The sequence below is a fragment of the Loxodonta africana genome, chromosome 2, assembly GCF_030014295.1.
Source record: "Loxodonta africana isolate mLoxAfr1 chromosome 2, mLoxAfr1.hap2, whole genome shotgun sequence".
Lineage (NCBI taxonomy): Eukaryota > Metazoa > Chordata > Mammalia > Proboscidea > Elephantidae > Loxodonta > Loxodonta africana.
Window position 1 is genome coordinate 69,151,909 of NC_087343.1, and position 21,836 is coordinate 69,173,744.

General features: G+C 40.7%; 1 protein-coding gene across 2 annotated transcripts in view; it reads left to right on the plus strand.

Moving 5' to 3' along the window:
• RGS7BP (regulator of G protein signaling 7 binding protein) overlaps positions 1 to 21,836 on the plus strand; it is a 165,716-nt gene that overhangs the window by 132,928 nt on the left and 10,952 nt on the right. The window contains exons 4-5 of one of the 2 annotated variants that reach the window (XM_003408059.4): positions 10,660 to 10,807; positions 14,753 to 14,823. In XM_003408059.4, coding sequence (XP_003408107.1) covers positions 10,660 to 10,807; positions 14,753 to 14,823 — 219 coding nt within the window. Of the gene's footprint in view, positions 1 to 10,659; positions 10,808 to 14,752; positions 14,828 to 21,836 lie in introns of those variants that run through there. The other variant, XM_010588167.1, reaches the window with a different exon arrangement.

Genomic DNA, 21,836 nt, shown 5'->3' on the forward strand with positions numbered 1-21,836 from the left:
AAGCCTCCTCTGTGTATGGTATCATGGCAGAAAATGTGTGAGGAGTAGAAAGGATAGCGGATACTTACCCCTGCTGTCAAGGAAATGATAGCATGATATATTATTAGCTCAGAGAAGATTAAAAGTTTGTTTGTTTTTTGTTTTGATTCCTGGGGAAATTCACTTAAATGGATAAAACTGATTTTGCTGGAGCCTAGAGGCCAAACTAAGGGCTTCCAAAGAGACACTGTTTATGGAATCACCTCCCATTGCTGCTGGTAGGCTAAAGACAGGCAGGAAAGAAATAAGGCATGGAAGGGGAAAAGAGAATATGAATAGAGAGAAAAACATGAATAGAGGAGAAAGAGGATGGGAGAATGAAGAGATACAGAGAAGGAAAGCAGTCTCTAGAGTGGGGTGTGATAAAGGATCCTCAGTCTAATCCTCTGTGGCTGTCCCTAGGACTTCTGTGGCTGAGGGTGCTTTATTGTACTCCTGAGGCTGTCCCACAATCAGATGTGTTTTTTTCTTCCTGAATGGCTGACTATTTCTCACGAATATAAGAATAACCAGCCTTCCAATCTGGTATGTGCTTCATGGGTGGTTTCCCTTAACTTTTCCTCAAACATGCCTGTTATGTTATCCATAAACAGGCTAAAAATACATGAGATCCCCAAGGAACTGAAGGCAAAAAACTTTACAAGACCATAAGGAAAGTGGCCAACTTTTTGATGTCCTAGTTCTAAACAGTGATGAAGCCACCTTAGTATGATTTCAAGGTGCTCTAAAGGCACTCCTCCTTCACCCTCTCCCCAAGCAAATATTTGTTCACTGATGCCTGAAATTGATTTTTCAGGGAACAGAATTTTCATTTCATAATAAGGAATGCACACTCACTCTCTTGGTGAAGCAAAATATTGACTTGAAGTCACCATTTGGAGGGATGTTGGATCTTTTTCTCAGATCAGGAAAGGGAGCCCCCCGATACTAAAAAACGGGTACTCCATTCTGAGGACAACTAGCAATATGGGGAAAGCTAGGGATAAAGAACTCAAACTGAGCACTTGTCAGGTTTGTAGAGGGTTCTTCTGCTGACTCCTTAGTGTGGCTCAAAAGTACATTTTAGTGTTGACCCTGCTAACTTCTCAGTCTTATCTCTCACTGGTTACCCCTACTTCATCTGCCACCCATACCCTGGCCTGTTACACTCAAGGGATCTTCAACTACTTTAAAGAAACTGAACTTGCAAGTTGTTTCCAGTTGTCTCCTCTGCCTGAGACAAATTACCTACTCACCCCACATCCATCTCTTTCACCTGGCTCACACCTTCAGTTTCTTTGAGTCTCAATTTAGATGTGACTTCCTAGAGGAAGCTTTTCTTGGCCTTCTAAGGCTGGCCCAATGCTTACCCAACGTGTCCCCTCAAGCATTTCCATAGCACTGATTATGGCACATATTACATCGAAAGGTAGTTGTCTGATTTCTTGTTTGTTGTTTTCTCTAGACTTTGATTACCTTGAATGTATTCACCATTGTGTCCCCAGAATGTGTCAGAGTGCCTAGGGCAGAATAAAGTTTCAATTAATGATCACTGAATAAGTGAATTAATTACTTTCATTCTGCATTTGTGGTTGAAAAAGAGAGAATGCAGTTGGAGGAAAGCTTGTCTAGGGATGTTGGACTGAATTCATGTTTATACTTCCCTTTCTATAGAAAACCCCTTGATCTATCAGAACAGATATAAAGAAGTAAATTCATATTAATCCTTTTATTTGTCATGGTAGGGTAACTTCTGTATGAAACAACTCCAAGTTTCAATGTATTGAAACAATAAGAGTTCATTATTTATCCAGGTTGTAATCCAATGCCAGAGCTGGGATGGGGTGGGGAATGTTGTTCTTTCCATTCTCTGCATCTACCCTATGGTCAGAGAAGAAAGACAGTATGGGGGATTACATGGGAGGGCTTTTAGAGCCATTCTGGAAGAGGCATGTATCACTCCTACCCAGAGTCCATTACCATAACTGCGTCACATGCCCCCTCCTAACTGCAGGAGGAAAAGGAAACAGGAGTTGACACAGACCAATCTCCCGTGGCCCTGGAAAACAAGAAAAGATGACTTCAACAATCTAGAAATTTTAAGGAGTTTTTCAATGCCAGAAAGAAATTGGGATTGGATTGGTATTGATGAATGAACAGAGAAAACGATAGCAGAATAAGGAACTCAAGATAAAATTCATCAGGAGAAAATTACTGAAAAAATCAGATCAATTCCAGAAATATTTCAAGCTCCAAGTCAACAGATACAAAACACAGGAAGGATTTCTGGAACAGTTGTTAGTGAAACTGATATTTGAAATTGTATGCAGGAAAAACTGGGCTACCCCACACTAAGCTGCAGTGTTTGCCCTAAGAGGACACCTGGTGTTAGTTTTTGCCCTGGTTGGCAAAGCAGAACACAATATAAAGTAACTCTGGACCTCCACAAAGACAGCAGGAGAAGAAAAAGAAAGCAAACACATGACTCTAGTGTTTTTTTTCTCAGGTTAAATTGCTCAGCATACAGAACAGGCACTGGGACGCAAAAATCAGGACAGATCCAGGTAACTTATCATTCCCAAGAGATATGGGAAACCGTTGCACCCAGAAGACAAGATTTAGACACACAGTGTCCAGCCACACAACCTGCCCCATCTCCACAATCACCAGAGAACACTATAATCAGAATAATGAACAGAGATTCTCAAAGACAAATCTGAATAAACATCCAAGAATGACCAAAATTTTGAGAAAAACCAACATCATGAAAGAAAGCTACCAAATGCAACAACAATAATTGAAGACCAAAGTTAAAAAGAGGAAACAGATAAAGAATTTAAAATATTTATAACTAATCTTCTCGGAGATATTTATGACCCTGTCATACTCATAAAACAATAATTGTCTGCAACAAAAAGGAATATCAGATTTGTTGGAAATAAAAATGTTATCAATCAAAGAAAAAATCAGTAGATGGGTTAATTAGTGTTGTGAGACATTTCTGAAAGTCTTATAAGTGAGGCACTGCCTGTCCTTTGTTTTACACTACCTTTTCAAGAAAGCTTATTTAGCAAACATCTTGGAAAAGAAAAAGAAATGCTCTCTTTCCAGATCAAATGGTGGGCATGCTTACTATTCCGTATTAAAAAAAAAAGAAAGAAAAAGTTTTACTCAGAAGCAAAGGGAAGAATGCTTACTGCTTATTCTAAAAGACTCAGGATCCCTAAGCTCAGGGTTTCTTTCCGTTCATGCAGTCCCTGTTTGTGTAGGTATTGTCTACCCTTTTTGCATCACTCTGTAGGAATTGGGACTTGAGAAATCAGGATAAATGCTGATACCCTAGCTATTGTTATTCTGTGAGTAATAAACTGTCTTTTGTTTCTGACCCACGTGTCTCATATCTTCTTCCAGTATCCATGAAATGTGTCAGGCTAACTTGCAAATAGGGTAAAACATAAGACCCTTTACAGTTTTTAACGATTAGCAAAATAGAATTACTAGGAGCCTAAAATAGTAAGCTGAAAGATCAAGTCAAGGTATTCTCCCAGAATTTAGCCAAAATGAATAAATATGGAGTATATATGGTAGTTAATAAACATGGAAGATAGATTCAAAGACTGTAATATGAAATAGGGATTCTGAGAGAATAAAGAGAAGTACATAATCAAGAAAAAAATAGAAAACTTTTCTTAATCTAAAGAAAGACAAAAATACTTAAATGAAAAGTCCATCCTATCTCAATGATTACTTAATAACTACAAAGGGAAAAGAATGCACCTACAATGGTAAAATCTGGCAGAGACCACCTTAACCAAGCAATCATTCATACTTAACTAACATTAACAATGGAATGAAATGACTCATCTGCCTCCTGACATGATGCACTCAGAAAAACCAACATCATGAAAGAAAGCTACCAAACAGAACAACAAAACTAATAATTGCCGAAAGTGTTTACTCTAAATGTAGATTTATGGCATTGGAGCAATGAAGCTAATAATTCTTTGGACTAAAAATTTAGATCCGTACATCACACCATACACAAAAAATAAATTACAGATTAATTAAAGAGCTAAATATTTTTGAACTCTATAAATATTAGAAAAATAGGCAAGACATAAAAATCAAAAGACAATGATGAATAGTTTTCAATATAAAATACTAACTTACTTATGACAAAATACATTATTAACAATTAGTAGACGTATAACAGACCAAGAGATACAAGCAGCATATAGAACAGACAAATGATCAGTGTTCATAATATAGAAGGAACCTCTACAAATCAACAATAAAGACAACTCCACTGTTTAAATGAGCAAGTGATATGGATAGGAAATGCAGAGAAGAAGAAATACAAATGGGCAATTAACATATAAAAACATGTTTAACCTCAGCAGTAAGAAATGAAAAATAAAACTTTAATAAGATTCTCTTTCTCCCTCATCAGATTAAGCAAAAATGAAATATTAATATTACGAAGTATTGGCAGAGATGTGGGAAATGGATCCTCTCATTTCCTGTTGGGGGAAGTGAAGTATAAATTAGCATAGCCTTTTCAGAGGCCAATTTGACAATATTTATTAAAACACAAAATGTATTTATTAAAATACATATGTATTGTCCCAGTATTCTACATCAAAGATCTATCTTATACAAATATTAGCATGTGATGGAAAAAGGAAGAATTATAACTAAATTCCTTACTATAGAATACTTCGCATCCATTAAAAAGCATGACATAAATCAAAATATTGTTATGATTATTGTTGAGTCAGCTTCGACTCATAGAAATCTTATGGATAACAGGACAAAAAATGTTACCTGGTTCTTTTCCATCTTCATGGTATTTGCTATATTTGAGTCTAGGGCTTTGAGTATAGTGTCAATTCATCTCACTGAGAGGTTCCCTCATTTTCACTGACTCTGTACTTTACCAACCATGATGTCCTTTTCTAGTAATTAGTCTTCCTGAGGACATGTCCAAAGTACGTGAGCCAGTCTCACCATCCTTGCTTCTCAGGAGCATTCTGGATGTATTTCTTCTAAAATCGACTGGTTCCTTCTTCTGGCAGTCCAATATTTTTATAAACGAAGAAACCAAACCCGTTGCCATCAAGTTAATTCTGACTCGTAGCAACCCTATAGGACAAAGTAGAACTGCCCCATAGAGTTTGCTCGAACTGCCGACCTTTCGGTTAGCAGCCATAGCTTTTAAGCACTATGCCACAAAGGTCTCCCAATATTTTATAGTATATCCGATATTCTTTTACAGCATATCCAATATTCTTCTCCAACGCCACAATTCAAAAGTATCAATTCTTTTTCTGTTTTCCTTTTTCAAAGTTTAGCTTTTGCATGCATATGAAGCAACTGAGAAGACCATGACTTAGGTCAGGCACACCTTAGTCAAAGTAACACCTTTCCTTTTTAATATTTTACAGGGGTCTTTTGCAACAGATTTTTCTAACGCAATACGTCATTTGATCTCTTGACTGCTGCTTCCATGGACACTGATTGTTGATCCAAGTAGAATTAAGTCATTGACAGCTTCAATTTCTTCCTCATTAATCCTGATTTTGCTTTTTGGTCCAGTTGTAAGGATTCGAAAAGATCTCTAAGCCATACTAAAGGGTAAAAATCAAGTTGCATGACAACATATATACTGTGATTAATGCAAATTTCAAAAAGCTATATATCTACTGAAATTCTACTATGTTTAAAGCTCCATCCTAGGTACTGGGCTTATGGAATTGAAAAACACAGATGAAGTTCCTGGCCCCACAGAGTTTACAAGCATAGTTTGGAGAAGAGAGTGAGAATGTATCTGGGAAGGTCACACAATAAACTAGTGAGCAAATACATAAGCAAGATGATTTCTGATAGTGATGAGTTCTATAAAGGCAATAAACTGGCAGTATGGTTGGAAAGTGACTGGAGACTACCCAGCATAAAGTCAGTGCTATCAATAAATCAGAGCAATTATTATTGCTTGCAGAGTAAACTTGACATCATGTATATTCTGAAATTGAAACCTGTTAAATTCATATTGATCTCTTCTGTCTTTTTAAGATGTTTCAGCTAGAAGAGATACAATATGATCAAAATTCTGCAGAGATTCTGTGAGCTAACAAAAAACACTAAACTGGAGGTCACACATCCAGGGTTTTCATTTTGGCTCATCCACATTAGCAGAGTCCATTCTAGAAGTCACAGAAAATTAATAAAATGAGGATATTATCTGCCATTATAAGATCACAAGGGTGTTTAAGGAATATGAATAGTTATATTACTTTGAAAATTTTATAGAACAGTATTTGTCTTATATTAGTAGTAGAATTAATGGAGGCAGAAGTGATGCAGTGCTTCAGTGGTAGAATTCTCACCTTCCATTCTACTCCCAGCCAACGCACCTCATGCACAGCCACCACCCATTTGTGTCAGTGGAGGTTTGTGTGTTGCTATGATGCCAAACAGGTTTCAGCAAAACTTCCAGACTAAGATGGACTAGGAAGAAAGGCCTGGTGATCTACTTCTGAAAGTCAGCTAATGAAAGGCCCTGTGGATTACCACGGTCCAATCCTCAACAAATCATGGGGTTGGTACAGGACCAGGCAGCGTTTTCTTTCATTGTGCATGGGGTGACTATGAGTTTGGGGTTGTTATGAGTCGGTAGACAGCTAACAACAATAAGAAGTAGTAGAATTACAACAGGTAGTAATTGCCATCATAGTTGTTGTAGACTGCAATTTAGAATCAGAATTCACTTGATGACAGTGGCTTTGGTTTGGTTTTTCATAAAAAAGGTTGTATATAAAGGGAATGGGGAGAGAGCTCCAAAAAGGCCCATCACACCACCTTGTGTCCTTCCCTTTCCCCATTGGAATGAAAGCTTTAGGCTCTATAGTCCTTACCACAGGCAAAGTCTATGAACCAGAGAATTCTGTCTGTGAGTGAATCCCTTCCCCTCCCCTTCACCACCCAAACCATACCGCATTCTCCAAAGCATTTTGAAAGCCACAGGAGTATAACGGGAGCCACACATGCTTTCAGGTGACCTTCTCCTTCAGAGTATGGAAAAGCAGAGGGCTGTGTTTTAGGAGCCCCCTTTTGCCCCTCTCAGATCTCAACCACCTTGCTCATTTTAAGGTTGACTTGCCCAGCTAGAAGTGGCAAATAGCATTCGTTGCACTCTAGCAGAAGGTGTAAAGGTATTGCTTTTAAGAGGTCAGTGCCCTCCAACTGTGAAATGGTGATATGCTAAATTATGTGCTTAATTAATTTCACCAAACAGCATACCACATAATTGGAAAAACAATTCCCCAGGCAAGTTCCATCACCCTGGACAAATGTGCATAAAATACACACAAAAGGATCACGAGATCCTCATCAGTAAACTCGTGTTTTGCTTTGACTGGGTGTTCAGAAAGCTAGTTTCTACTATTGTTGTTGTTGTTCGGTGCCATGGAGTCAGTTCCTACTCATAGTGACCTTATGCACTGCAGAATGAAACCGTGCCTGGTCCTGCACCATCCTCACAATTGTTGCTATGCTTGTGCCCATTGTTGCAGCCACTGCATCAATCCACCTCATCAAGGGTCTTCCTCTTTTTCATTGACCCTCTACTTTACCAAGCATGATGTCCTTCTCCAGGGACTGATCCCTCCTGATAACATGTCCAAAGTACTTAGGTGCAGTCTCGCCATCCTTGCTTCTAAGGAGCTTTCTGGGTGTACTTCTTCCAAGGCAGAATCATTCGTTCTTTTGGCAGTCCATGGTATATCCAACATTTTTCACCAACACCATAATTCAAAGGCATCAATTCTTCAGTCTTCCTTATTCGTTGTCCAGCTTTCACATGCATATGAAGGAATTGAAAACACCATGGCTTGGGTCAGGCACACCTTAGTCTTCAAGGTGACATCTTTACTTTTCAACACTTTAAAGAGTTCTTTTGCGGCCGATTTTCCCAATGCAATGCATCTTTTGATTTCTTGACTGCTGCTTCTGTGGGTGTTAATTGTGGATCCAAGTAAAGTGAAGTTCTTGACAACTTCAATCTTTTCTCTGTTTATCATGATATTGCTTAATGCTCCAGTTGTGAGGATTTTTGTTTGCTTTATGTTGAGGTGTAATCCATATTGAAGGCTGTGGCCTTTGATCTTCATCAATAAATTCTTCAAGTCTTCTTCACTTTCGGCAAGCAAGGTTGTGTCATCTGCATAATGCAAGTTGTAAATGAGTCTTCCTCCAACCCTATGCCACGTTCTTCTTCATATAGTCCAGCTTCTTGGATTGTTTCCTCAGCATACAGATTAAATATGTATGGTGAAAAGATACAACCTTGACGCACACCTTTCCTGAATTTAAACCACACAGTATCTGCTTGTTCTGATCAAATGACTGCCTCTTAGTCTATGTACAGGTTCCTCATGAACACAGTTAAGTGTTCTGGAATTCTCATTCTTCACAATGTTGTGATAATTTGTTATGATCCACACAGCCGGATGCCTTTGCCTAGTCACTAAAACACAGATAAACATCTTTCTGGTATTCTCTTTTTTCAGCCATGATCTATCTGACATCAGCAGTGATATCCCTTGTTCCACATCCTCTTCTGAATCCAGCTTGAATTTCTGGCAGTTCCCTGTTGATGTATTGTTGCAACTGCTTTTGAGTGATCTTCAGCCAAATTTTACTTGTGTGTGATATTAATGATATTATTCGATAGTTTCTGCATCCTGTTGTATCTCCTTTCTTTGAAGTGGGTACAAATACGGATTTCTTCCAGTCAGTTGACCAGATAGTCTTCCAAATTTCTTGGCATAGACGAATAAGTGCTTCCAGCGCTGCATCCATTAGTTGAAATATTTCAATTGGTGTTCCTTCAGTCCCTGGAGCTCTGTGTCTTGCCAATGCCTTCAGTGCAGCTTGGACCTCCTTCTTCAATACTATCAGATCTTGATCGTACGCTACCTTCTGAAATGATTGAATGTCGACAAGTTCTTTTTGGTACAGTAACTCTGCGTCTTTTAATATTTTCCTTGTAGAATCCTTCAATATTGCAACTGGAGGCTTGAATTTTTGTTAAGTATATACAACCTGAATTTGGAGACCATCTCAAGAATAGATTTGACGTGTAGAACACTAATGACCGAAGACCAGATGATGAGTTGTGGGATGACATCAAGGACATCGTATTTGAAGAAAGCAAAAGGTCATTAAAAAGGCAGGAAAGAAAGAAAAGACCAAAATAGAAGTCAGAAGAGACTCTGAAACTTGCTCTTGAATGTAGAATAGCTAAAGTGAATGGAAGAAATGGTGAAGTAAAAGAGCTGGAAAGAATATTTCAAAGGACCACTCAAGAAAACAAAGTAAAGTATTATAATGAAATGTGCAAAGACCTGGACTCAGGAAACCAAAAGGGGAGAACACATGCTCTGCATTTCTCAAGCTGAAAGAGCTGAGGAAAAAATTCAAGCCTCGAGTTGCAAAACTGAAGTCTTCTATGGACAAAATACTGAATGACGCAGGAAGCGTTGAAAGAAAATGGCAGGAATACACAGTTACTATACCAAAAAGCATTGGTCTGCGTTCAACCATTTTAGGAGGTAGCATATGACCAATAAGCAACTTCATGCAAAATGGAAAAAATAGTGAAGATGTCAAGGATTTAATTTTACTTGAATCCACAATCAAGCCCATGGAAGCTGCAGTCAAGAAATCAAACAGAGTATTACATCGGGCAAATTTGCTGCAAGAGACCTCTTTAAAGTGTTGAAAAGCAAAGACGTCACTTTGAGGACTAAGGCATGCATGACCCAAGCCATGGTGTTTTCAGTCACCTCATATGCATGCGAAGGCTGGACAATGAGTAAGAAAGACCAAAGAAGAATTGATGCCTTTGAATTATTTGTTGGCAAAGAATATTGAATATACTGTGGACTGCCAGAAGAACGAACAGTTTTGTCTTAGAAAAAGTACAGCCAGAGTGCTCCTTGGAAGCAAGGATGGTGAGACTTGGTCTCATACTTTGGGCATATTATCAGGAGGGACCAGTCCCTAGAGAAGAGCATCATGCTTGGTAAGGTAGAGGGTCAGCAAAAAAGAGGAATACCCTTGACAAGATGGATTGACACAGTGGCTCAAGCATAACGATTGTGAGCTCAAGCATAATGATTGTGAGGATGGGGCAGTGTTTTGTTCTGTTGTACATAGGGTCGCTGTGAGTCGGAACTGACTCGACGGGACCTAACAACAGCATACTAAAACAATTGCTTGTATATAAGTATGTATGTATATTCATATATTATATATAATATATATAGGAGCCCTAGTGACACAGAGGTTAAAACACTCAGCTGCTAAGTGAAAGGTCAACGATTTGAACCCACCAGCCACTCCACAGGAGAAAGATGTGGGCCTCAAACTATCATTGTCTGAATGTGAAAATGTATCACACACATGCACATATATAATTGCATATATAGTTGTGCAATTATTTTAGTGTTCAGAAAGCTATTGGGTTATGTAGCATTTGACTCAAAAGTATAGTAAGCCTTTACAGTGACATTTTGGGTAAAGAATTTGCATTCATGACTTGTTAACACCTTCTCTTTGCCTATACCCTCTCTACCTTAGGAAAGGAGCCTGGAGGGGAAACCAGGAGTTTGGATTGCAAAATTGAGGAGTGTGCTGAAATACCTGCCCTAGAGGACTCTTCATCATCCCCCACAGATACTCAGCAAAATTCCTGGCAGGTTTCCACAGACATTGAGAACACTGAAAGGTAAGTGTGAAGTTATGCTAAATAGGCTAGCCTGAAATAGACTGCCAATCCACTTGCAGTTAATACTCTTAAGGCCCACCCATAAAACCAAACCGCTTGCCTTCAAGTCAATTCTGACTCATAGCAACCCTACTGGACAGAGTAGAACTGCCCCATAGGGTTTCCAAGGAGTGGCTGGTGGTTTCAAACTGTTGACCTTTTGGTTAGCAGCCAAGCTCTTAAACAGGTCTCCCAGACAGTCAAGAATTTCTATATAAGGCTCAGAAACAGAGCTCTTTTTGGTTTATCAGAGAAACAGTGCTGGAAAGGACCTTGGAGATTTCCTAATCTACAGATAAGAAAACTGAGACGAGAGAGAGCAACTAGTCCAAAATCCCACAGGGTAACAGCAGTAGAACCTAGAGTAGGCACAGGCTCCCAAGCCTCTGCTTATCTGGCTCCAACACATGGCATCCCTATGGAAAGCAAAAACTGTGTGCTTCTTTGGGAGGAGAGAAAGTTGGATCTACAGACTGTCAAAGCTCACCCACTGGGCTGATTCCCCAAATTTCCATTTGTTTAAGGGAGAAGAATCCAAAATCATGCAAAGATGTCTCCAGTAGATTCTCTGATTTCCAGTGTATGGAATGGTCTGATTAGCTGCCAGTCAGAGGCCAAACATCCTGTCCTGTTCACAAACAGCTTTTTGCAAAGCTCCCTACTTCCATTCTCCTAGAATGTACCTGATGGCCCCTTAGTGGTCAAAGAAAGTTAATGCATTGTCTTAACAACTTTAGCTCACTGCTAGTGAGGGAGTGTTTTCCTGGGTAGAAGAGATTCTACAGTGATTCTATTTCATTTGGGAAAAGAGAGCAATAATAATATATAATAATAAGTTCCATGTCTCATCTAGATGCTAAAAATGCCATTCCATTAGGCAGAAGGACAAGGCCCTTGTTTATCAGCCTTCACACTGTTATCTGTGTCCTTTGCTGCTGATGTCCCCAGAGCCACACAAAGCTGCTGAAAGAATACAGGGCAATTCCATGGAGTGTTCTGTGTGTGGGGGGTTGAGTCATTGACAAGATAATGAAGATTTTATTTTCTTATTTTTAGAAATGTGTCTCACAATAGCACTTATAGCCATTGTGGCTCTACTTCCAGATTGCAATATAATTCTAAAGCTAATTACCAAATTTCTGTGTTTATAGAAAATTGGAACATGTGGCAATTATGTGCTATTAATACAACTTGGATTTTGTATGAGCTTGGAAACCCAACCATTCAAACAATAAGGCTGCCTGATAGAACTATAGATAAATGATGAGGGAACAATTTATGTTAATTTATAAAATAGAAAATTTGTTTCCCTATTCCCAGGAAAAAATATCTGCCAGAATGACGTGGTCAAGGCATAATCAGCGAGCAAAGCCATTTTCTTATGCAGAGACCTTGCACAGCAGCTATAATATCCAAGCCTAAAGCTTCTAAGCAAGCAAGCTACAGGTGGTAATATGAATAAACTAATTCAACTCATGGTGTTGGCATTTTTAAGTTCAGCAAGAAAGTCCAGATTAAGGTCAAAGGAGTTGGGAAAGACTGAGAGAAGTGAACACAGCAGACCTGGCCTGGAGGGTGGCTTCCTCAGTCCTTCCTGGTTCTCGGCCATAAGAGATCAGCGGGTCTCAAACCAGACTGTGAATTAAATCACCTGCAGGGCTTTTAAAAAACAGTGATGCCTGAGGGCCACCATAAGTCAACCAAATCAGAATCTATTGAAGTAGAGCCAGGGCATAAAGTGATTCTCCCATGCATCAGCCAAGATAGTTGGTGCTTTGTGGGGAGACCTTGCATCCATCTCACATATTGCATTCCTAGCCTTTTCCTACCTCGTGCCTGCTCACCCTCCACCCATCCCATCTACCTTTGAGAATTTTACCTAGAAACAGAATGTATTGCACTTCTGGATGTAGGGACCTGCACTCCTTTCTTCCTCTCCCCCCATGCCTACCTTCCCTCTCTAGAAATACCTTCTAGGGCTTATCTGCATGCAGTACCCACAGACACACCCTCACCTTGAGGGAAACTGAGATGAGAGAGTGTAGTCTAGGACAAGAGGCTTCTGAATGCTTTTACAGTTATATTTCTACAGAGGGGCTCCACAAGGATGCTTTCCTCCTCCTTTTCCAATTAGCTATTCCCAAGGCTAGATATCCTTTTCGTGTATTAGTCAATACTTCAGAAGCAGACCCCATGGGGTGTCTGTCTTTCCCAAGATAGTGATTCTCAAACCATGCTCAGAACAGTGTGTCTCGTGAACCAGATTGAGGGGTTTTATAACTAAAATTAAATTGTGGCTCTCTTTCCTTAAGTGGCAGAGAAAAATAAGTTAATGGATAGAATTTCCTCAACATTAGGATTGTCTCCCCACCCCCAAAAAAGTGTCTTAAATCCTTCTTACCTGTTACTGCTTGTCTATTCTATAACTAAAAGATATACCTGATTTTGCACCAAAATTTTTTATTTTTGCTATCTTAAATGAAATGAAATATATCACTATGTCCTGGGGTTTCAAGGTGCTGACTCTAATGCAAATATTTGGGAACCATTTTCCCAAAGACTTGAAAAGTCCAAATCTCCCCTGTTCTAGCCTAGAAGCCCCCTGTCCTTGATGAGAAACCAAACCAAACCAAACCCAGTGCCATCGAGTCGATTCCGACTCATAGGGACCCTATAGGACAGAGTAGAACTGCCCCATAGAGTTTCCAAGGAGCGCCTGGCAGACTTGAACTGCCGACCCTTTGGTTAGCAGCCGTAGCATTTAACCACTATGCCACCAGGATTTCCTTGATGAGAAGCCCCCAAGATAACTTCCTGCTCTACAATTCTGTGGTTTTATGATTATATGGACTCTGAGGTGAGGAAAAAAAAAAAAAAACACTGGAAATCTGTACGGCTTGGTATCCAGTAGGCTAAGGAGCCAGAAAGCTTGAAAGGACGTGCTAGTGGCCAGAGGAAGGCAATGCTGTCCTAGGTGGTTCTCTCTCTTTCTCTCTCTCCCTCCCTTCTCCCTCCATCTCTCTTTTTTATCCCTTGCGAAGAGCTCTTCTCTGGAGGTTTTAGAGTTTGTTATACTCCTGCTGCTGGCACTTTCTCAGGGCCTTATCTTGGCCAAAGGTGGGGCAGAGTAATTTCTTCCTCTTGTTTATGCATTTTCAGTGATTGGCCTACTGCCTCCCATCATTCCAAGTCAGTTTAATAAGCGTTAGCCCATGTTGTGAATGCTTAACCCCCGTGTTTCTGTGAATTCCAATCACGGCCATGAGAGACTTTAAAACCAAGCGAACAACAGTGAGTGAGTGAACCTGCATAGCCACAACGGTTTCATGGCTATACAGCCATGACAGCATCAATATCCAGCCTCAGCTTTTTCCAGGATAACCAACCGAACGCGTTGCCATTGAGTGGATTCCAACTCACAATGACCCTATAGGACAGAGTAGAACTGCCCCATAGGGTTTCCAAGGCTGTAAATCTTTATGAAAGCAAACTGTCAGTCTTTCTCCTCTGGAGCAGATGGTGGCTTTAACCACTGCACCACCAGGGCTCTTTCCCAGGGCAGGAGAGATCCACTCTTCTAGTTTTGTGCCCTTTGCCTCTCTTTATAAGTCTGAAGTACTGTCCTCATTACCAAAGGTCTTCTCTGATCTCAGCAGGTCAGGTTTGAGGCCGAGATGAGGGCTTCTGCAAGAGAAACCCTATGGAAGCATTTGGCAGAGGAGTTTTCATTCCTTCTGAGCCAACCCATCTCAGATTTTTTCTTGTAAAAACAACATGTGCCTATTGGAAACTAGAGCTACTACAATTAGGCATGAATCTTATCCTCTTGTCTCCTAAAACAGACTGCCTAAGATTTCATCCTGAAAATTCATGCCTGATTATTCTTTCTTTTTATCAATTTTACAGAGACATGCGAGAAATGAAAAACCTTTTAAGCAAACTCAGGGAAACTATGCCTTTACCATTGAAAAATCAAGGTGAGTCCTGTCATTTCTCTTTGAGGCAGAAATTGTTTTCCACATGGTAATCTTGGGACTTGTTTCTTGAGAAATTAAAGCAAACTTTTTACACATACAATAGAAGGCATTGATCCACTTAAAGCACAATAAAATTAAAAAAAAAAAAAAAGGCTTTGAGTATACATTTGTCTCTCCTCGAGAAGATGGTGTAGAGACTGGAGTCTCTCAGGTGAATGCAATTTTGTCCCAATTTACAGAAAGCTGAATCACATAGAGGTTAAATAACTTGACCAAGGTCACACAGATTAGAAGTAGAGGCTAGAATGTGAACCTGGGCAATCTGTCATCAGAGCTATCTGGAATATAGGAGTCCACACTCTAACACAGAAATGAAAAGGGGATATTCACTAGGATGTAAATTTCATGGAGAAAGGACTTCTGTATGCTTTGGTTAATTATTGCATCTCCACTACCTAGAACAATGCCTGGAACATTGTAGAATAACACCTGGCATAAACAGTAAGTGTTTGTTAAATCTGCATCCAGTGTTGCAGATCCAGGGAAAAGGTGAGTGTAAATGACTAATCAGCACTTGCACTTTCACATGGCCAGAGCAGCTATCAGTGCGGTACTGAGATGCTGGGGAAAAAGTTTTTAGAGGTAAGCAAAAAACTCTTAAGAAGCCCTGGTGGTGCAATGGTTAAGCACTGGGCAGACCATAATAGTCACCTGGGGAATCTTGTTAAGATGTGAATTCTGATTCAGTACCTCTGAGGTGGAAATGCAAATTCTCATCAGGGGGTCAAATTAGAATGAACAGGTTCAAAGCCCTGGCTCAACCTGGCAATCTGTTTCCGTAATGATTACAGCCTAGGAAACCGTAAGGGGCAGTTCTACTCTGTCACTTTGGGTAGCTATGAGTCAGAATTGACTCAATGGCACACAACGACAAAAAACTCTTGTTTTCTTAGCAGATCCTGGGTGGGAAGGGAGTACAGGGTCTGCTTGCCTGTTAGTGAGGAGCAGGAGAACTTGCCAGCAGAGCTGCAGCACCTTCTTGGCTCAAGGAGCAGCAGGGCAGAAGGAAGAGAGGTGGAAGTGAAAACAGCAGACAGAGAGGCTGCGGAGTAGTGTGGCTTGAGCTGCAGGGAGTGAGGGTTGGGTGTCAGAAAATGAGGCAGGGGATGCATCACATCAGGTGGCTTGAAGCAACCCTTGAAGGGCCTGGTCACTGGGGCTGACTGGCTTAAGCTATGAGCGTAGCATATTGGGGACCTTGTAGTGTTTTAAGAAAGTAACGACATGTTGGCATGATGAGAGATTGTGCTGATGACAGCATGGAAGCTTGTTGCTAGAAAATAAGCATGGTGGTTAGGACTGGGAGCTTTGGATTAAGGCTAGCCTTGGGTTTGAATGCTGGCTGCGCCATTTACCAACTTTGTGCCCTGGAAAAAGTTGTTTAACTTTGGGAAACTTCAATTTCCTCCTTCCTAAAAAAGGAGATAATAGTATCACTCAGTTCAGAAGGTTGTTGTGAGGATCAAATGAAGTAACACATGTCATTTACCTGGTACAACACCTTGCAGAGAGCAAACACTCAACAAATGCTTTATTGTTGTTGTTATTATTTTTCTTGTTATTGTTATCATTATTTACCTGCTGACCCATCCAGTCTAGCTCAGAGAATCCTGAACCATCATCAGTTAGAACAATCCCTGCCTTCACTCACTCTGGAGCATACTGCGGGTAGTGCCTGTGGGAGACTGATCTTGAGTCAGCAGTTTAGGGTATTGGCCCCTGGGACTTTGGATTTGTGGCTCATATCTGAGGCTGTCCTCAGCTCCTTAATATGATTGCCAAGTCTTCTCGCATCAACAGCACAGGGTCCTCTCACTCTACTTCATGTTCAGCTGCCAAGGAGGAAGACTGCCCAGGGTTCCCCAATCCCAATTTTGTGGGATCCTATGTTTTATATCAAACCATCCTAAACATTCCCTTTACCTTTAGTGAAAATTTATCCAGCCATTTTTGAATTATGAGTTAATAGAAAAACAGAAATTTTATTTCCCTAGATCATTTTTGTAATCATAAAAGGGGTAATATAAATATTTTATATAAAATTGCATTATTTTTATAAACAGAAACAATAATTCAAATTTTAAGAAAATTTTTAAAATATAATAATAATTATTAAAGATTGATACTGTGAATGAAAAGGATATAGTCATTCAAATAAACGATACCCAGGACTTGAACCCTGGATCCATTTAGGTAAGGAAAAGGAAAAATCTAGGAGATACAAGGACTTATTCAAGAGGAAGTAGTGCAGTACACTTTTAAAATAATCAACAAATTGAGGTGAAGAACTGTAGGAAGTTCACATTTCTTCTTTGTGGGGGCAGAGGGTGTGAACCCTTAACATGTGAAGATGCATCACTATTCGCTTCATGTTTAATATACACTTCCAGCAAGATGTCCCTGTGAGCTGGCCAGTAGAGAAGGTGGGATAGGAGTCTGGACCAGAGGGTTCAGAAAAGGCCCAAGGGCAGGAAAGCAGGTTTGTTGGAGTCCCTCTAGGAAAATTTTTTAAAAATATACATCATATGATACAATTTTAAAGAACAAATCAACCAGATTTCTCTTTCTGATTGCGTATACTGTGATAAACCATGATGAGGCTTCCTCCTGACCTTCCTGGAATTCTTTTCAGGTGATTTGTTTATTATCCAGGTGTAGATTAATGTATGCAGGAAATAATGGGCATGAAATGTGGTAAATAGTTTTTCCAGTTCTTTTCTGTAGGACCTTACTGTCAAAACATAATTCTGAGTGAAAACCATTATAGAAAGCCATCTGTTTTGTTTCTGGCTTCTGATTTTCTTTTTATTTCATTTACATCTGTGTTTAAAGCAGAGAGAAAAAAGGGAAAAGTACCACTCTTGGTCACATTTTTCCCCACTTCGAACACAAGGCATAACTAAGGTGTGGCAGGTAGGGTGTGTGCCCTGGGCACAGATTGAGGAGAGGTGGTAACAAGCAGTTTTTACTGGCCATTACAGTTTCCATCGCCAGCTGTGAGAGATCATTCAGCAATTTAAAACTAATTGCCATAGGCGCTATTTTTTGTAGACCAAAAAACCAAACCCGTTGCCGTAGAGTCAATTCCAACTTGTAGTGACCCTGTAGGACAGAGTAGAACTGCCCCACATAGTTTCCAAAGAGCGCCTGGTAGATTCAAACTGCTGACCTTTTGGTTAGCAGGTGTAGCTCTTAACTACTACACCAGCAGGGTTTCCTTTTTGTAGACAGACCCCTGCAAACCTCAAAAATGGTATGAAAACCGTATGAAAATCCTGCCAGGCAAGCACCACTATGCCTATAATAAAAACACTGAGATTCCCCTGTTTTCCAGGCTCCATTGTGGTCCTCAACTCCGAAACTGTTCTGTGTTTATCTTAGTGTTTAAAGATGTAGTCATATTTTCCCCTCTTCCTACCACAATCAGAACTTGACTCAGTAATTGGTTAAATTGATCTTCAGTGGGAAAAGGTCGGAATTTCCATGGCTGGTGATTATACCTTCATTTTAGACCGAGCCTGTTCTTTCCCATTCTTCTAGTTTAACACTGGAGAAAAAGAGGGGCACAAAGAGGATTGAGCCGGCCATGTTCTTCTGCAGCTCCACAGCAGGCTCCAGACAAAGGTCCAGGTCTTCTGGCTCTCAGCCCGCTGTCCTTCCTATTGCTTCAGCGCCCCTCCTGTCCTACATTCTGGGTCAATGGCAGTGCTGTAGGGAGCTTCATTAATAATGAGAGTCTTGCTGTGTCAAATGGATTACAAATGGAACTACCTGTGGAGAGCCCGCAAGGTTTCTGACAAACGGTAAAAGGAGATTGGAAAGTGAAGGACGAGTATCTTCTAAATGTACATTGTTATCAAACAAAACCAATTGGTAGAAATAAATTAAGCCTGAAAGACAGTTTCACCTTTTCCTTATATCTCAGTTAATGAATGCTGTAGGTGCATTGGTACATTCACTCTTGCCTAGAATTCAGTTGTTGATACCACGCGTTAGAATCAGTCTAGAAGTGGATCAGTCAGGAGCTGAATCTTTCTAGAGCTGGTTCTGTAAAAATGGCATGGCAGGGGCATCTGACCACCTCTAACTTCACAAGGGGAGAGGAGAATCATTATCACCATCAACAGCCCAAGACCAATTCCTATGAGGTGGAGATCGGTCATACCTCCACCCTCCAAACTTTTTACCAATTCTGACACCAGCCATCCCTCCCATGGCACTCTCTGCTTCTCTGCTGGGTTTGATATTTCATTGCAATGGCCACACAGAACTCATAGGCCATACTCACAGTTATGGGGTTTATTAGGGAAGTAACTGGTTACAATTCAGGATTGGGAGTGACTCAGGATACAGTTCTTCATTCAGGACAGCTTCTTCTCAGCCATGCCTACAGGCAGGCCTCTCTCTGGCCCTTGGCTTCTCAACCCCTCAGCCTCTCCTCTTCCCACTTGGGCAAGTGTTACAAAGCTCATTAGCTCCACTGATAATTGCTCAGAGGCGCCCCACTCAGGCAGCAAGCTCCCTGCCCGAAAGCACTCAGGTTCTCGTTCCATGGGCTGGGAAGCCCACCGTGCTGTCTCCTGCAGGTCTCCTGGTTCTTTGGCCTCTACTGCTGCCATTTCTTTGCCATTGCTTCTCACTGTCTCTGGTGTTATAGCTTCTCTGTCTCCTGGGTCTAGGAGGTTCTCAGCACAGGGTTGCCAGGGCCAAAGAACACTCTCTACTCCTAGCTCTTCTTTCTTGGTGCTAGTGAGGTCCCCCACTTCCTGCCTCTGGGATGGCTCATTTTAAGCCTAGCAGGATGGCAAAACTGACCAATTCCCTCATTAGGGCTCCATACACCTTATTTACATGGTCCCACTCCCACAAGAGTGCCATGAACCTTATTTGCATTATTAGCAAGCTATCCAATCCCCTTTGTGGGCCATAAGCACTGTATTTGCGTAGTCCCACCCAGTCATTTGGTAGGAGTTACAAGACTGTGGTGAGAAAGGCCATATAAATGCAATCCATCACACCACAGTTTCTGTCCTGAGGACAGTCCTCACCCCAGACTAAATTGAGCCTAAGAACAGTTTCCCCAGATTTGTATACTCTGATTCACTCTAATCTGGAACCCATATCCAGAACTGACCTGGCCATGTTAGGCAGAAAATTCTAGGGTGTCTGGCTGAAGAACATACTCTATCTTGGAGATGACCTTCCAGGTCCTTCCCCCAGGACCTCATATAAAGACTCTCTGTGCTTTTGGCTAGTGTCTGAATGTTACTCTGGGCAGTTTTATGGGGAGCCCAATATCCTATGTAATCTCTTCCACCTTTTGTCTGACATTCAGTGTGACTTATGCAATCCCTGTCCTCCAATCTACTCCACACATCAGTAATCACACATTAACTTCTTAGTGCATTACTCTGATTATGTTAACCCCTACTCACAAATGTAAAATGACTGCTCATTGTCCACTGAAGTAGGAACAGACTTCTCACCCCAGCATTCATTGTCCCCATCATCATCCAACATGTAAGGTCACCTATGATGTGCCAACCTCTGTGTTAGGTGCTACAGATGTCTCTTCTTTCAAGAGGCTCTTTATCTCAACAGGGAAGAGTTAGGGTAGAATCACCTGGGAAGCTGTTTCAAATGACACATCTCCCCTTGCAGAGCTTCTGATGGAGCCTTCAGGGAAGGACATGTGCATCCTGGAAACAATCAACACATGCACACACATTATTGGAAATACAAAGAAATTAGTACTTAGACTATAATAACACCATAATAGCAACACAGATTGCTACAAGGGCATAATGAATTCTCACCTAATCCAGGCTTGGGTTGTGAAAGGGAGGTGTCTTAGGGTGGGTTCTCTAGAGAAGCAAAACTAGTGAAGCTTACATATACATAAAGAGAGAGTGAGAGAGGGATTTATCTCAAGGAAATGGCTCATGCAGTTGTAGAGACTGGCCAAGCCCCAAGTCTGTGGGTCAGGTGTAAGGCTGGATGCTTCTCCTGACTCAATTTTGGGCTGATGAACCCAAAATTGGCAGGCAGCATGGCAAGCCACTGGCTCAAGTCCCAAGAACTGGAGGTCAGATGATGATGAGCTGGTTGCAGGATCCTGAGCAAGCAAAAGCCAGCGAGCTTTGCCAGAATATCCATATATATAGGATGCAGTCCCCATCCCTGAGGAAACTCCCATTATAATTATTTGGCTGATCATATCAGATCACATCATGGAAGTGGTTACATTATATCACAAAATGGAGGATAACTATGTCATTACATAATTGCCAAACTACATTATTACATAACTACCAAACTATTGAGAACATGGCCCAGCCAAGCTGCTACACAGCCTTAGCTATCACAAGGGTTATTACTGTTGTTGTTATTAGGTGCTGTCGAGTTGGATCCAACTCAGAGTGACCCTCTGTACAAAAATATGAAACACTGCCCAGTCCTGCACCATCCTCACAATCGTTTTTATGCTTGAACCCATTGTTGCAGCCACTGTGTCAATCCATCTCGTTGAGGAACTTCCTCTTTTTCTCTGATCCTCTACTTTTCCAAGCATGAGGTCCTTCTCCAGGTACTGGTCCCTCTGGATAACATGGCCAAAGTACATGAGATGAATCTTGTCATTCTCCCTTATAAGGAGCATTCTAGCTGAACTTCTATCAAGACGATTTGTATGTTCTTCTGATTCAGTATTCTTTACCAACACCATAATTCAAATGCATCAATTCTTTTTTGGTCTTCCTTTTTCATTGTCCAGCTCTCACATGCATATAAGGCAATTGAAAAATACCATGGTTTGGATAAGGCACACGTTAGTCCTCAAGGTGACATTTTGCTTTTAACACTTTAAAGAGGTCTCAGCAGATTCGCCCAGTGCAATATGTGGTTTGATTTCTTGACTGCTGCTTTCATGGACATTAATTGCGGATCCAGATAAA